This window comes from Nanorana parkeri, unplaced genomic scaffold (genome assembly GCF_000935625.1).
Source record: "Nanorana parkeri isolate BGI_ZX_2015 unplaced genomic scaffold, ASM93562v1 scaffold90, whole genome shotgun sequence".
Taxonomy (NCBI): domain Eukaryota; kingdom Metazoa; phylum Chordata; class Amphibia; order Anura; family Dicroglossidae; genus Nanorana; species Nanorana parkeri.
The window spans coordinates 440,755-455,160 of NW_017306358.1; the positions used below are offsets into that span (position 1 = coordinate 440,755).

At 38.7% G+C, this 14,406-nt stretch overlaps 1 protein-coding gene across 1 annotated transcript in view; it reads right to left on the reverse strand.

Annotated features, from left to right (window-relative positions):
- Nucleotides 1-10,430: 10,430 nt before the first annotated feature.
- Nucleotides 10,431-14,406, reverse strand: part of GRAMD4 (GRAM domain containing 4) — a 95,508-nt gene continuing 91,532 nt past the window's right edge. Inside the window, exons 18-19 of the mRNA XM_018552519.1 lie at nucleotides 11,900-11,968; nucleotides 10,431-10,694 (exon numbers count right to left, since the gene is read on the reverse strand). Coding sequence (XP_018408021.1) covers nucleotides 10,593-10,694; nucleotides 11,900-11,968 — 171 coding nt within the window. The 3' untranslated portion in view covers nucleotides 10,431-10,592. The remainder of the gene's footprint in view (nucleotides 10,695-11,899; nucleotides 11,969-14,406) is intronic.

Below are 14,406 nucleotides of genomic sequence, written 5' to 3' on the forward strand. Positions count from 1 at the left end.
AATGTTATTGTGCAATATATTCTTAAAACAATCCAACATATCCTCAGTGTTCAATGTTAGAAATGATTTGTCCCATTTGGTATCATTAAGTAACACAGCTTATCAAAGTTATCCTTTATCGAGTTCTTGTCAAACCAACCTGCTTCTCTTTTCTGTACCAAACGCTAAATGTAATCACCTTATTAAATCATGATTTCTGCAACTTCTGTATCTGACTTTCTCACGGTTAGTTTCTTACTAACTAGATTAACTGGAGTGAGCACTCTTTCTCCTCTTATATTACACCCCTCTATATTAAGTGCCCCTGTAGCCCCATGCTCTCTTTTTAGTACACCCGTTTCCATTACTTTCCCCCAGATTCTAGTTTAACTGCTCCTCCAGTCTTCTAACCATTTTCTCCCCCAAAAGTGCTGCTCCTTCCCCATTTAAATACAGCCCCTCTCTCCTGTAGAGCCGTTAGACAACTGAAAAGTCAGCCCAGTTCTCTGTGAACTCAAACTCCTCTTTCCAACATCCATTCTGTAGCCACTTGTTTAGTTCTCTTAACTCCCGCTGCTTCTCAGGAGTGACTCATAGCAGGGGCAGTATTCAAGAAAATACTACCTTGGAGATTTCTTTATCCTGGCACCCAAGTCTTTTAAATAATTTTTAGGACACTCCATGGTCCTCTTATTTTGTCATTAGTAGAGATCAATTTACAAGCATTTTGTATGGACTGAAAGTTTTATGTGTTTTGTTTGACCGGTGGGGATACATTCTGTCTCTGGTGGCTCCTTGGAAGTCAAGAAATTTTAACATATAAAAAAAAAAAAAGATTGTGTTTAAGAAATGTTGGCTTTGTTTTTAATGCCATGTTAGCTAGGCAGTATTAGATGAGCAGATGTGGGACTTTCACCTGTAGAAAGTCTTTTACAAATGTGCATGAGGTAAAGTAGGTTTAAGGATGGTATCATATGTAAATCTCAAAGAGTAGATAATATACATGGAAGAGCCATGAATGCGATCTTGTATATAGCAGGTTATGGATGCTAGATTGTACATTTCTAAATCCAGTAACAAAATTCCTACACTATCTGTGGGCTGCTGTGGAACATCAATATTTGATGAGGTAGTAAGCCTTTGAGTTGTCCAGGTTTATTGCATAGCTGGAATCTGGCAAAATTCACCTAGGAGAGAAAGAACACAAGATTGAAAGAAAATGTTGGGAGAAAATACAGTCTGTAAAAACAGTTTAATTTTCACGTAGCTGTGGGGATGCATAGGAATTTGGTAAGCCTAGTAGGGGATCTAATACCAAATTATATACAGTAATTGAGCTGATGAGCACATCCATGGTGGATCATGGAGCATCATTTTAGAGGTGGGTGGAAATCTAATTAATAGTTTGATGGAGTCTAATATACACTCACTGGCCGCTTTATTAGGTAGACCTCTTCAACTGCTCGTTAACACAAGTATCTAATCAGCCAATCACATTGCAGTAACTCAATGAGACATGGTCAAGATGGTCTGCTGAAGTTCAAACCGAGCATAAGAATGGGGAAGAAAGGCAATTTAAGTGACTTTGAACATGGCATGGTTGTTGGTGCCGGACGGGCTGGTTTGAGTATTTCAGCAACAGCTGATCTACTAGGATTTCCATACACAACCTTCTCAGGTTTACAGAGAATGGTCTGAAAAAGAGAAAATATCCAGTGAGCTGCAGTTTTCTGGGCAAGAATACCTTGTGGATGCCAGAGAATGGCCAGACTGGTTCAAGCTGATAGAAAGGCAATAGTAACTCAAATAACCACTCGTTACATGCGAGGTATACAGAAGAGCATTTCTGAACACACAACACATTGAACCAGATGGGCTACAGCCACAGAAGACCGCACCGAGTGCCACTTCTGTCAGCTAAGAACAGGAAACTGAGGCTACAGTTTGTAAGGGCTCACCAAAATTGTAAAATAGAAGATTGGAAAAACATTGCCTGGTCTGATGAGTCTCGATAGCTGTTGCGGCATTCGGATGGTTGGGTCAGAATTTGATGTAAACAACACGAAAGCATGGATCCATCCTGCCTTGTATCAACGGTTCAGTCTGGTGGAGCTTCGCATGGATGTGCAGCCAACAAATCTGCAGCAACTGTGTGATGCTATCATGTCAGTATGGACCAAACTCTCGAAGGAATGTTTCCATCACCTTGTCTAATCAATGCCACAAAGAATTAAAGCAGTTCTGAAGACAAAAGGGGTCCAACCCGGTACCAGCAATGTGTACCTAATAAAGAGGCCAGTGAGTATGTGTTGAATATAAGAGGAGGTATGTCTACGGCCTTGTTCACACCAAGCGCGTTCCAGGAGCAGAGCAGTTACAGACCAGAGCAAAACTATGTCCAATGTATTCCAATGGTATTTTTAGCTCCAGTTCACATCGCAGCGTTCTAGTCCAGAGCAGGTACAAAAAATGCAGCAATCCCTACTTTACCTGCTCTGCAACGCATCAAAAATGCATGCAAATGCCCTGGAACGCACTGAAAGCCCATTTTAACCAAAAACGGCCCGGAAAACATTAAAAACGCGGCAAAACCCACTGCACTGCGTGTGCAGAAACTCATGCAGATCTGCTCTGCATTTGGTGTGAACAAGGCCTTAAGGCTCTAAAGCAAAGGATGTGGCTAAGGAGCGGCTAGTTGATTCTATCAAATGTATTATCAGCAATAGGGCTTATTAGCATTGGGCCTTTTACATTTAAGATTAAAATTGAGCACTGCGATGGCTAGTGTACATGCACATTTGTGATTTCCTTCTGACATCTATGTGAAGTATTTTTAAACAGATGTGTAATGCAGTGTTTGTGTACACTGCTCCAAATGATTTGATTCAAACTGATCTCAACCTAATGTCTAATGCCTTTGAACCCTGTGTTTGTTTTACCTTCTTAGACCATACAGTGTGTCGAACGCTTTTCTGATGTATTGGGCTCCCTTCCATACCCTCCCTATTGGGGTGACTGAACTCTGAGTAGTGGTTCCTCTAATGGTACACATGTTCAGTCTGATTTAGGACCATCCAGATGCTTTAAACCGTGCTGAGCAAATTTCTTGTGTGCAGTCTTCTAAACATACATTTAGGATTCGGAAACATACACCCTTTTTTTCCCCATAAAAATATGAAAGCGCTTGGACTGAACAACAGTAATTTCCCCGGTAAGGAAAACAAAAAACAACATTCATTGAAATGAAATTTAATTTTTTATACAAGACTTTTTTTGTTAAACAAAGATTTTCCTTTAAAAAAAAATGTACATGGCTAGTTAATTTAGTTACAAGTTGTATTAGATATATTTATTCACAACTTCAAAAAATAGACTTTCAGACCTTAGACATAGAAATTGTTACATCGTTCTAATGCAGCCTTGGTACAAGAAATAATCACCGCCCAAAATTACAATTTAGTAAAAACTAACAACATCTCTATACATAGCAGACACATGTCAAAAATATATACAATTCATTCTTTTAAATTCAAGAGGGAAAAAAAAAGGTCTATGATGCCAGTTTTTACAAGGGAATCTAGACAGAAATAGGAGGTTGTACTAACATGAATAGAACAGATATTTATGCAGAAGGGGAATCAACATCATGTGTATAAATGGCTTCTACAAACATCGTACAGCCTCCAGCCATTATGACTCCTTAAAAAGCAGCTTGTCTCCACTTTTTCTGAACTCGGGTGTTAAATGTCATAAGGCAGCCAGAGAGGTGAAAGGATTTCTGATAACTGCACTGTAGCAACAGCAGTCAAGTTGTTTCAAGAAACAACTTAGCCTGAAAAGAGTTTGCAGCTGACTGGAGTAACCTTTTAATAAGAAATGCACCTGTTCTTAAACAGTAATGAACGAATCAGAACCAGCAATCCAAACATACCCCAGAGTTCACTAATAAGAGAGAAAGATATTACTTCACTGGTGAGTATGTCAATATCTATTGGCCTGCTACAACTGAATGGCAGCAGGTTGTCAAAGTCTTCTTAAGCTGCTCACGGAGTGCAAACATGAGGTTTAATGGACATCTACAGAACTTTATCTTTACAATATAAAAAAAAAACATTTTTGTTTTATACTGACTGGACTCAAATGGATGGAATTACTGGTGACATGAGCCCCTTTACTCAATCTTTGTGCACAAAGTTTGAATAGCTATTAACCTACCTCAAAGAGTAAACATAATAAATATATGTAAGAGACACATTTGTTCAACAATTATTTGGGAAGTGGATCAAATCACCACAAAAAAAAAAAAGATATATTAGTTCTGATTCCAGTCTAACGATGTGTTTCACTCCGTGACATTTTTTTTTCTTTTAAACTTTGGTTGATGAGGTACCGCAGTTTCTGACCCACATACTCATGCCTTAAGAGTAGGTGCAAAACCATTTTGGATTACTTAAAAGGTTAAGTACTTAGCGAATAATAAAAGTATAGGCAAAATCATGGTGCTGCATACATGCTACCAACCCGTGGCATCTACTCACTGCCGATTAGCTGACTCCAACTGACATTTATGCTCCCCCAGGTACTTGCCAATAATTGTACTACTCACTATATACTGCATCTGCTTAAACCCCCAAAAAGAATTATAATTGCGCTTACACTTAGGTTGCAGCATTAAAAAGACAAATGTCAAAAACAAACACACATGTCCATACCATGCCGATTGGTTTATGAAATCACATCTTCCAGTTTACAAAATGTATCAGTTGTATTATGAATGGAATCTCAGCAGCTGCCAAACAGGATTTTTATGTTGAAAACCTTTGCACGATCCAGAGGCCCAAGTGCACTTCATTAAAATCCAAACATTCACCAACACAAAAGAAAGGTGCTTTTTTGGTGCTACATTAATACAGTATGTCTATACAAAATGAATAATCCAAATACATTTAACTAGCTAAAATATCAACTATACAGTAACACGGCAGTCAGGCCAATTTGTCAGCCAAAAAGGGTCTATTTATAAAGATTAGGCAATTATTATTTATTTGTTTTTTCCAGAAATCTGACTGCCTTCAGGCAAAGGTCCTTTACCAACCTACTTCCCCTGAAAATCATGCATTCTTGCAGGTTTAGGTTGGTGTCAACTGTGGGCAAAATGTTATTTATTTATTTTTTATATTTAAGCGTTGGCGTTCTCTTCAAAACATGGTTTACTTTGTTATCTTGACATTAACTTGAAAAATAGTGACAGCAGAAATAAACTTCTAAAGCTGCTCTGGGCAATTTCTAAAGCCAAAAAAAAGCAATTCAAGCTTTTATATGTAGTCCCCAAAATGTCGGTGTGCATTTTCATCTATCAAGTTCTTCATATATTGCCACCCAAATGTATTTTCAAAATGGGTAATATTGCATGAACCAATTCAGTATAAAAAGCTCAGTTTTGAAATCCGAGAATGGATATTAGCCTGAAACCTAGTGAAGGAAGATGTAAACGCTAAGCAGTATTTTACATACTGAAGGGAAAAACTTCAGCTCCATCAATTTATGTTTATTACATTTTATATCCAGTGTTTTACTACAGTTTGGTAAACATGATAGAATTGGAATCTGGGCAGCTTTAACACATTTAGTTACTAAAGGATAAGTGCACCCATTCTATAGTCCACCAATTCTATAGACAGGCAGATGTATTTCCTTTGTTCTATGAAGGTTGGCATCTCCAAAACTTTTTCCAATGTGCTTATTCACTGCTCAAACACAGACCGAGATGAAGTACATAAATAGGCATGTCTGAAAAGCTCTCCGATATAACAGATGCAGAAGTCCTGGGCTGGTGTATATGCAAATGGCTTTAACAGCCATCAGCCGGAAATCTGAACAGAAGGCTGAGGTGAGGTATACAGCAGAGCTCTTCAGTCAGAGAAAGAAAATGAAACATTAAATCTGCAAAAATATATGTTAAGCAACACGTCACACTTACGGACGTCACTCCATTTCTGACTGAAATGCTGTAGAATCTTGGTTGCTAGCAAGGCAGCAATAGAAAGTGATCCAGTAGCAGTCAGTGAGGGACACCACAGAAAATGACCAGTGGACTTTAATCAATGCTGTCACTTATCACCAGCATCTGACTCACCAGTGGGATTTAGGCCTTAGTGTGATTTATTTTGCACTCATTCCTTAACTGGTCATATTACACACCACAGAGCAGAGTTGGAGATCATTTTGAGGGACTACATGTCAAAGCCCTAATAGCTGCTGAATGGAGAGCATGCAGGGAAATATAGTACCTTAGATTTTAAAAGGTAGATCGCTTCCAGTAAAGAAAGCAACACTGCTTTGTATTAAGTTTTCACTTCTTGAATGTCAGGACAGCAACAACCCCATGTATTGGTACAAAAAAAAAATGTTAAAAACCCCCAAAACATAATATTAGTCACCCCGCAGCTGAAATAGTAAAGAACAACATAGCAGTACATACAAATTAGGCTGTTTTCATATTCCCTTATTATAGGATAATGGAACTCCAACAAGCCAGTCTGACTGCAAAACAAACTACAACAAAACCATAGAGAAAGGAAGAAATCCCTTATAGAAAAGAAACAAAATGCAATATAAACAAAATGTACATTTCACAGTTAAAAGTCAGCACTGCAAAACATTACACAAGTTAGCTCTCTGTATTGCTATCTCCACACAAAACTGAAGTAAATTCAGCATTCTGTAACAATTGTAATACAAATGAAAAACTTCAGTATGACCAAGTCATAAAATGTTGTAGTTGATCAACACTGAGCGCAGACATCATTCACAATGTTCTTAACACTGCAGCCCACAAAGTACCAGTTCATTTACATGAAAAAATAACCCTTTGCTACAAAAAAAAAAGATTCTTTGTTACATCCATTGAGTAGCGTGCCATGTAGAAGATCAGAAACACAGAAATAAAGGGCTATCTCCACAGAGAAAACGAAGGGAGTGCGAAATTTCAGTTCAGGGTCTTCCAGTGAACAGTTACACAGCACATAAAACAAAGTCAGGTAGTATAGTGCAAAAAAGTAACACTGTATACTGTGTAACTAAACATAAAACATGATGATCAACCCTAAACCATCCATACCAAGCCCTCTCAAGACATGTAAAGCAAGATCATTTAGCCATTAGAGGTGGCTATTTTGTGATCTGAATAAGCAAAGCTAAAATAATCATTGTAACCCAGAGCATAACAAATATTGTAACAAAGTGCCTCCATTTTGTCATATACTGCTTCAGACTACAAGATAGATGGCCACCAAACAGTAAATACCCAAGTTTTAGCTTTGCGCCAGCATAGGTTTCTGTGCAGTACAAGATTACATATTACCTTGCATTAAAATATGCCATACAAATTTCTGTATTAGGGAGGTCAGTCACAGATGCCTGTAAAAGAATGGTCTATACATTTAAATTCAGAAAGGCTCTACATACTATTATGAGAAAGCAAAATCTATGAGCAAAACTAAACCATGTTGTTGGTACAACATTTGAAGAAAACAAATGCACATTAAGCCAGCTTAATGTGTACAGTGATAATGAAGTAAAAGAAGCCTGGGTCATCTGGGCCCATCCTGAAAATTGTATTTATAGACATATTATTGTTCTGAAATGTGGGAGTGAATATATACCAAACCCAATCACCATGCGAGACGTAATCTAGAACAGAACTCTCAAGTACTCTCCTGGCTAGCCAACAATCAAAATGCGAAATGTTCGATTGGATACCAAAAATTCTGGGACCATAGAACAATCGTGAATTGATAATTGAGAAGTTTGCTAAAAGGATGGGGTAGAATAAGTTATTGTCACTATGTATGTGATTAAACACTGTGTAAACGGGAAGTGCCATAATATTAACAATACTCAGAAAACCAAGTTTTGTGACTATCTGTTCACTTTTGAACATGCCTTCTATTAAAAAAAAAAAAAAAAAGCCAAATAGAGTTTATTTTAGAAAGCAATCAACACTAGTCAATGCATACCAACTGACGGCAACCAATCAGAAGTCATACATCACTGATCTGGCTGCAGTAACCTCATTTCTGATTGGTATATGCCACTGAACTTTGCAAATCAGCATAAGTCACTGCCCTGTTGTCATGATAAAATGGCTATCAGGAAATATTACCACCAGTCTATGTTACAGCATGGCCAATGATTCACATGGAGATGCTCAACCTTTTCTGGAATGAGATAGTCTAGCTCCTGGAACCTGTATTATTTCAATGGGCTTCTGTTCCTGGGCTGCATCAAGCTGGAGTAATCCCAAGCGGCCTTAGAGATGCTCCCATCAACAGCTCCCCCTCCTAGTCTTATACTGACATGTCCCCAGACCGGTGAGGTAGATTACACAACTGCCTGCCAAAATCTTAGCCAGACCCGCACATGAGCTCTGCACTCTACTTGCCTACTGAGTCATTCATTCCTATGGAACTGCGTAGTATAGGCTCATACTCAGAAGCTCTATAAAAATGAATAGGTGTACAGAGCACATACGACTGATGGTAAAATTATAGTGAGCGGCTGTGCAATCTAGTCAGCATATCTTGCTAGACTGGGACAGGTGAAAGAAAAAAAAAAAAAGATGGGGGGGGCACTACGATATAAATGTAATTGCACTAAAAGTGCAGTAACACTTTAAAGCTTGGCATGAGGTACGCTACATGACTGTTTGCAAATATCCCCCTGTATGTGACCACAGACAAAGGCATCTTTTTCATAATTCCATGTAGATGATGTACACATTCTTAAGAAATGCAATTGCGCACCCAATAACAAAAAAAGAATAGTTAAAATATATACTGGCATAACTAAGTAACATACATAATCTTAACCAATTAGATTAGTGGTTTTATGAAACACTGAGCCATATAGAACCCCCCTAATTAGTACATGAGTCTTGAGTATACAAGAGATTGACATTAACTTGGTTATCAACTGTACCGATGCTTATGTTTTTAGTTTTTATTTTACATTGCATACACTATATTTCTGGAGCTATAGCAAATCAATCTGAATATCTGCAAATTCCTTTGTGTTCAAAAGGTCATTGTTAAGTAATGTGACAAGAAATGAAATTTGGTATTTTCTTGGTCAAAAGAGAAGTTAATACTAAGTACTGTCACATAGTCTCCCTAAAAGAAGTAAAAATAGTAAACCGGAAACTAAAGTAGTTTTATAGGCAAACATATGGCATACAGGTCTAAACTGGGGTCTGCTAGAAACCTTCAAACACAAGCCTTTTGCCTATCCATTACATCTTTAGGCTGCTAAAATGCAGCACCAGTTCAGTCAAGAGTTATTTGTCGTCTAAAAGTCCATTATTAACACATTAGTTGTGGGTCAACTACAGTGGTCCCAGAATAAAGAGGTGAAATGACAGGTCTGTAGTAACTTCGATTAGCACACTGTTGATCAGAGTTTCTTCAAACAGATGACAAAAATAACGTGTACTTCGTATTTTATTAGTTTAACAAGAACTAGGATGATGACGTATTTTTGGCTTTTTATGCAACATGTTAGTTTATATATTGCTAGCCCTTCATAATTCAGTGGCAGTTCACAGCAACCTACTGGCATAAGAACATGTGGAAATAGCGTAGCTGCCTAAGCTTACAATAGAGAGCAGTACGAGAAGCTTCATTTTATCTGGGTTCCCAGTGAACTTGCGGTCTGTGCCCATCTGTCCTACGGTTCCATCTAAGAACATGCTATTTTTCCTATAGGAGATGGACAAAAGACAGAACTGAGCTTACTGAAAACAGAGATTTTGTTCGTAATTAAGCCACTACAATACCAATGCAAAGACGGAGGGGTATCTATCTTACCAGGTGTATGGGCACAAAAATCTGTGCGTTCCACACAAGTCTTGGTCTCTAAAAGCAGAAGAAAAGAAACAAGAGCAAGGCACTGGCCTTACACCTGAGTAAACAGACCCTTAAACAACAGTTTACATGGACTTTGGGAAACCAAGAGTGCCTATAGCTGTGAAAACTGCAAACTTTTTTTTGTATAAAGAACGATTTCCTTATTTTCCCAACATTAATCATTACTACAAATACTGGTAATGAAACACTGGAGCTAGGTTATAAACAAAGAATGTTTCCTGCAGTACTACTAGAAAGCACCCATTCTTTTTCATTGGACAGTCTAAAAATCAGGCAGTAGAAAGGGGTATTTTGAGGAGAGGTCTAAGAAATTATAAATTTTTGGACACTTCCTAACAAAAACTCCAGCCCTCATTCATCCCAGGAAAAAATATCCTGTCTATAACAGCCACATGTAGTTATTAATGAACACATTAATATATATATATATAAAAAATAAATATATGAAAACAAGGGCAGTTGAATTCACAACAATGAATCTTTTTGCTATTTTGTTTTCTTTAAAAAAAAAAAAAAAAATGGGAGAATTGATGCTTTAAAACAAGAAAAAAATAATGTATACAAAACAAAAAAACACTCGTTCTCTGTAACAGAAAATATAACCTTCTATTTAGTAAAATTATTGCAAAATAGATCAAATTAGTGGAAGGCAAAATGAAGGTTGTAAAGCTAGGACGATGAAGATGGATCCTAGGTGTCACTGCTTGTTACTGTGGATGTAATCTTCACATACTGGTTGTAGATGGTTTCAAATGCTTCATCTCGGTGTACCATGGCACCAAATACGAGCGGCTGCAGAAGGAAAGCAGACATTTTCATCAAGCAACAATTCACTAGCATCTTTAACTTGTAAAGACTAAACAAAAAGCAAACACACAAAAAATGTATATGTTACAAACATTTACCAGTGCAAGGAGCAAAGCACAAAATGGACTACCTATTTCAACCAATTTGAATAAAGCCAGTCCAGTACAAGAACCATTCTAAGATTAGTTGCTATAAGCTACTACACTCTGCTCCTTGCACTGTGACTTGACACAGAATGGGGAAGCAGCACAATGATGAGCTCATCCCTCTGGTCACTACTCTCTACCCCTTCCTACTAGCAAATGTTTGTGTCTACCCTGCCAGTGTCTTATATGCTATGCACAGTAAACTCTTGGTCTATTCCTGGCACCTATATAAAGTAGTGACCTTTAGTTTTGTAGCCATAAGTTCACTGTACAGACGTTTCAGTGGTATCATTATGACAGAATTTAGCAATGACATGGCACAAATGTATTATTCAAGTAGTTTGGATATAAATAGGATAATTCAGACAGGAATGTAATGGGAGAGGGCTGCAGGGCCAGAGAAAGTCGTTTGGGAGTTATCAATGCAGATTTGAGTGAAGGGAAAATGCTATTGGTAAGTAAGTGGGGAAAAGGGTATGGCAGACACAAGGAAAGAGAAGGAATAAAGATGGGAAGCAATGGACAAGAGGACAGATATTTCAACTGGGATTTGGAAAACAAGAAAAAGGCTTTTCCATAAGCTAAGCTAATAAAATAAAAGTCAAATGATGGTCTGGGCTGACGGGATTGTTTGCAGGGTCATACGTTGTCAAAACAAGGTAGGAGGAGATAAATCAAAAACTTGGCAGATTATACAGCATTCTGGAGTTCCTGCAAAGCATATAAGCTTTTTTCTTCAATGTCAAGCAGCCACCTATGATTGCCTCTGCAATGTTTTAGAATGTTTGGCACTGGTAGGAGGACAAATGAGCCAAAGGTTAAGGTTAGTGTGCGGTAACAGGTGGCTGCTGATTCAGAATTGGTAGAGGGGTAGAACAAAAGGTTGAAGAGACATTGGACCAGGAGGTTGATAGATCATTGCAATTTGAAAGGAAAAAGAAGAATGGATGAGGACACAAAGAACAGCAGTCAGCAAGAGCAGCTGAGTTACTGAACAATCAACATGATGTACAAAGACGGTAAAGTTGAAAAATTTGATCATACCTTTTGAGTAGAAGGGGTAGAAACTGCAATCCCCATTCCTGATCCTGGGAGCACTGAAAGAACTTTGTACTGAAAAACAAATATTATTCAATAAACAAGAGTACAAAAAAAGCTACTAAATCAAAATGTTAGCCGTTACATTTTAAACATTTCAGAACTTCCAAACAGCACAGTTTCCGTCAATCAAAAGTGGAATAAAATGAGCAGTGCTAAGGTCTACTATCAGCCAACGGCAGGGGTGTGTAATTTAAAAAAAAACAAACTACTTGTCCAAGGGATTAAAGCGGGGGCACATTCTATTTGTCAGGATACAAATAATAATTTTAATCAAAACCATATTAACTGTGCATAACTATGCTGACCAATGAGAAGCACTTCTCATTGGTCAGCACAGTCAGGTGACTGCACTGATCAATGAGTGCTCGCAATTCATGAGCGAAATTCAAAATCCATAGTGCAGGGCTGCACTGGATAACAGTATTTTTCCATTTTCCCCAAACGCATCACCTTTGTTTGACCCTGCACAGGACATCGACTACATGCACTGGACCCTTATATAATTCGACACTGAGGGGGTTGCTCCTTTTTTCGCCCCCCTTATTTCTAAAAATTGTGAGACAATAAGAAATACTGTGCAGGGACATCGTACTAAATGGTGTGCTTGGTTTAGGGAATTATTTTAGTGTTTTAAAATGAATGTTGAATGTCTTAAAAGGAGAACTATGGGGTTAAGGCTTTTCCCCATAGTTCTCCTTAGGGTAACGGGAGGACACAAACTAGCGTCCTCCCGTCACCCTAGGCACAGTATACCGCGAGCTGGTGGATCGGAGCGGGGAGGGGGGAATCCAGCCCCTCCCCTGTCACGGCAGAGAGTCGTGATAGGATCGAGAGGTGAGCGAACGCCGGTATGTGTCACAGGTCGGCTATAACTATGAGGTGAGTGAAAAGCACTCACCTCATAGTTCTCCTTTAAGTAAATCATGTTCTAATACATTTTTTTTGTAATTTGACATGTCTGTTAGATGATGCATAGGGCACCTTTAACCACTTGCTGACCGGGGTGTTCATACCCCCCTTCCTGGCCAGGCCATTTTTCAGTATTCAGCGCTGCGGTACTTTGACTGACATTTATTCCGTCATGCAATGCTGTACTGAAATGAATTTTATACCATTTTTTGGGGACAGATAGAGCTTTCTTTTGGCGGTATTTAATCCCCACTGGGGTTTTTATTTTTTACTATATAATGAAACATTTTGGAAAAAAAACCTGTTCTCCCTACGTTATGTTATAAAACATTTATTATTACCCAATTTTTTGGTAAAATATAAAAGATGGGGTCACATCGGGTAAATACCAAACATGTCAAGCTTTAAAATTGCACACACCCGTTAAATCGCAAAAAAACTATCGCACTCAAAATTGGCCATAGGCGACGCTTTAAAAGCTTTTACCACTCATCAGTTTAGTGTTATCTGTGATTAATGGCACTAGAATTATTGCTCTCATTCCGACGTTCGCGGCGATATGCAACATGTGCAGCGCAATGGATGTAATGGGAGTTTTCGCACGTAGGCGGGCTTGACGCATGTTTGCGTGTGCATGTGGGGGCAGGGGACTTTAATTTTTTTTTATTGCTTTGATATGTGATTTTTAATTTTTTTTAAACCTTTTTTTTTCCACTGAACTTTATTGCTATCACATAGGGAGCAAACAAGCTCCCTATGTGATAGCCAATTTGCAGTGACAGGTCCTCTTTATGGAGACATCAGAGGTCTTTAAGACCCCTATTGTCACCTAGGGACCCCCAGAGAAGCTGATGAAGCAGAGACCTGCTTCACCAGCTTCTCTCCGGTTTCTATACCGGAGAGTGACACTGAATGCAGGCAGTGATGTAATACACATCACTGCCTGCATTCAGAAGAGGAAATCAAAACGGAGCTCGTGTACTGAGCTCCGTTTGATCTCTGGCCGCAGAGCTGCTGTGCTGGTCCCAGGCTCACACCGGGAACAGCGGAGCTCGGGATCGCCAGCAGCGGCGGCAACGGAGGGGCGCACACCCGACCGCATATTACAAGCGATCGGGCGTCTCTACAGACGCCCAAACGCTTGTATGTAAACAGCCATCGCTGGCTGTTTACATTCAAAGCCAGTTTCTAAACCGTCCACCCGCCCTCAAGAAGCGGCTGTGGTTAAAGTCCAATTAAAGTCTGTAAACAGACTTTAATTTTGGTCCAGTTACTATAGGATGAGGTGTCCGGTCATATAAATTTCTATGCAGCATTTGTTGTATTTTAATTTTTCTAAATCAGTTGGGAAAGTGAACTTATGCTTTAATGTACATTGTGTGTGTGTGTTAGAGTGCTGCTGCCCGGCTACCACAATATTTGCCTGCAGATGGCAGGGTTGGTTTAAATTCATCACTTTTTTTCATTTAACTTTATTGCTATCCTACAGGAGCTAAAAATCCCCTATGCGATAGCGTTTTGGAGCTGACAGTTTCTCTTTA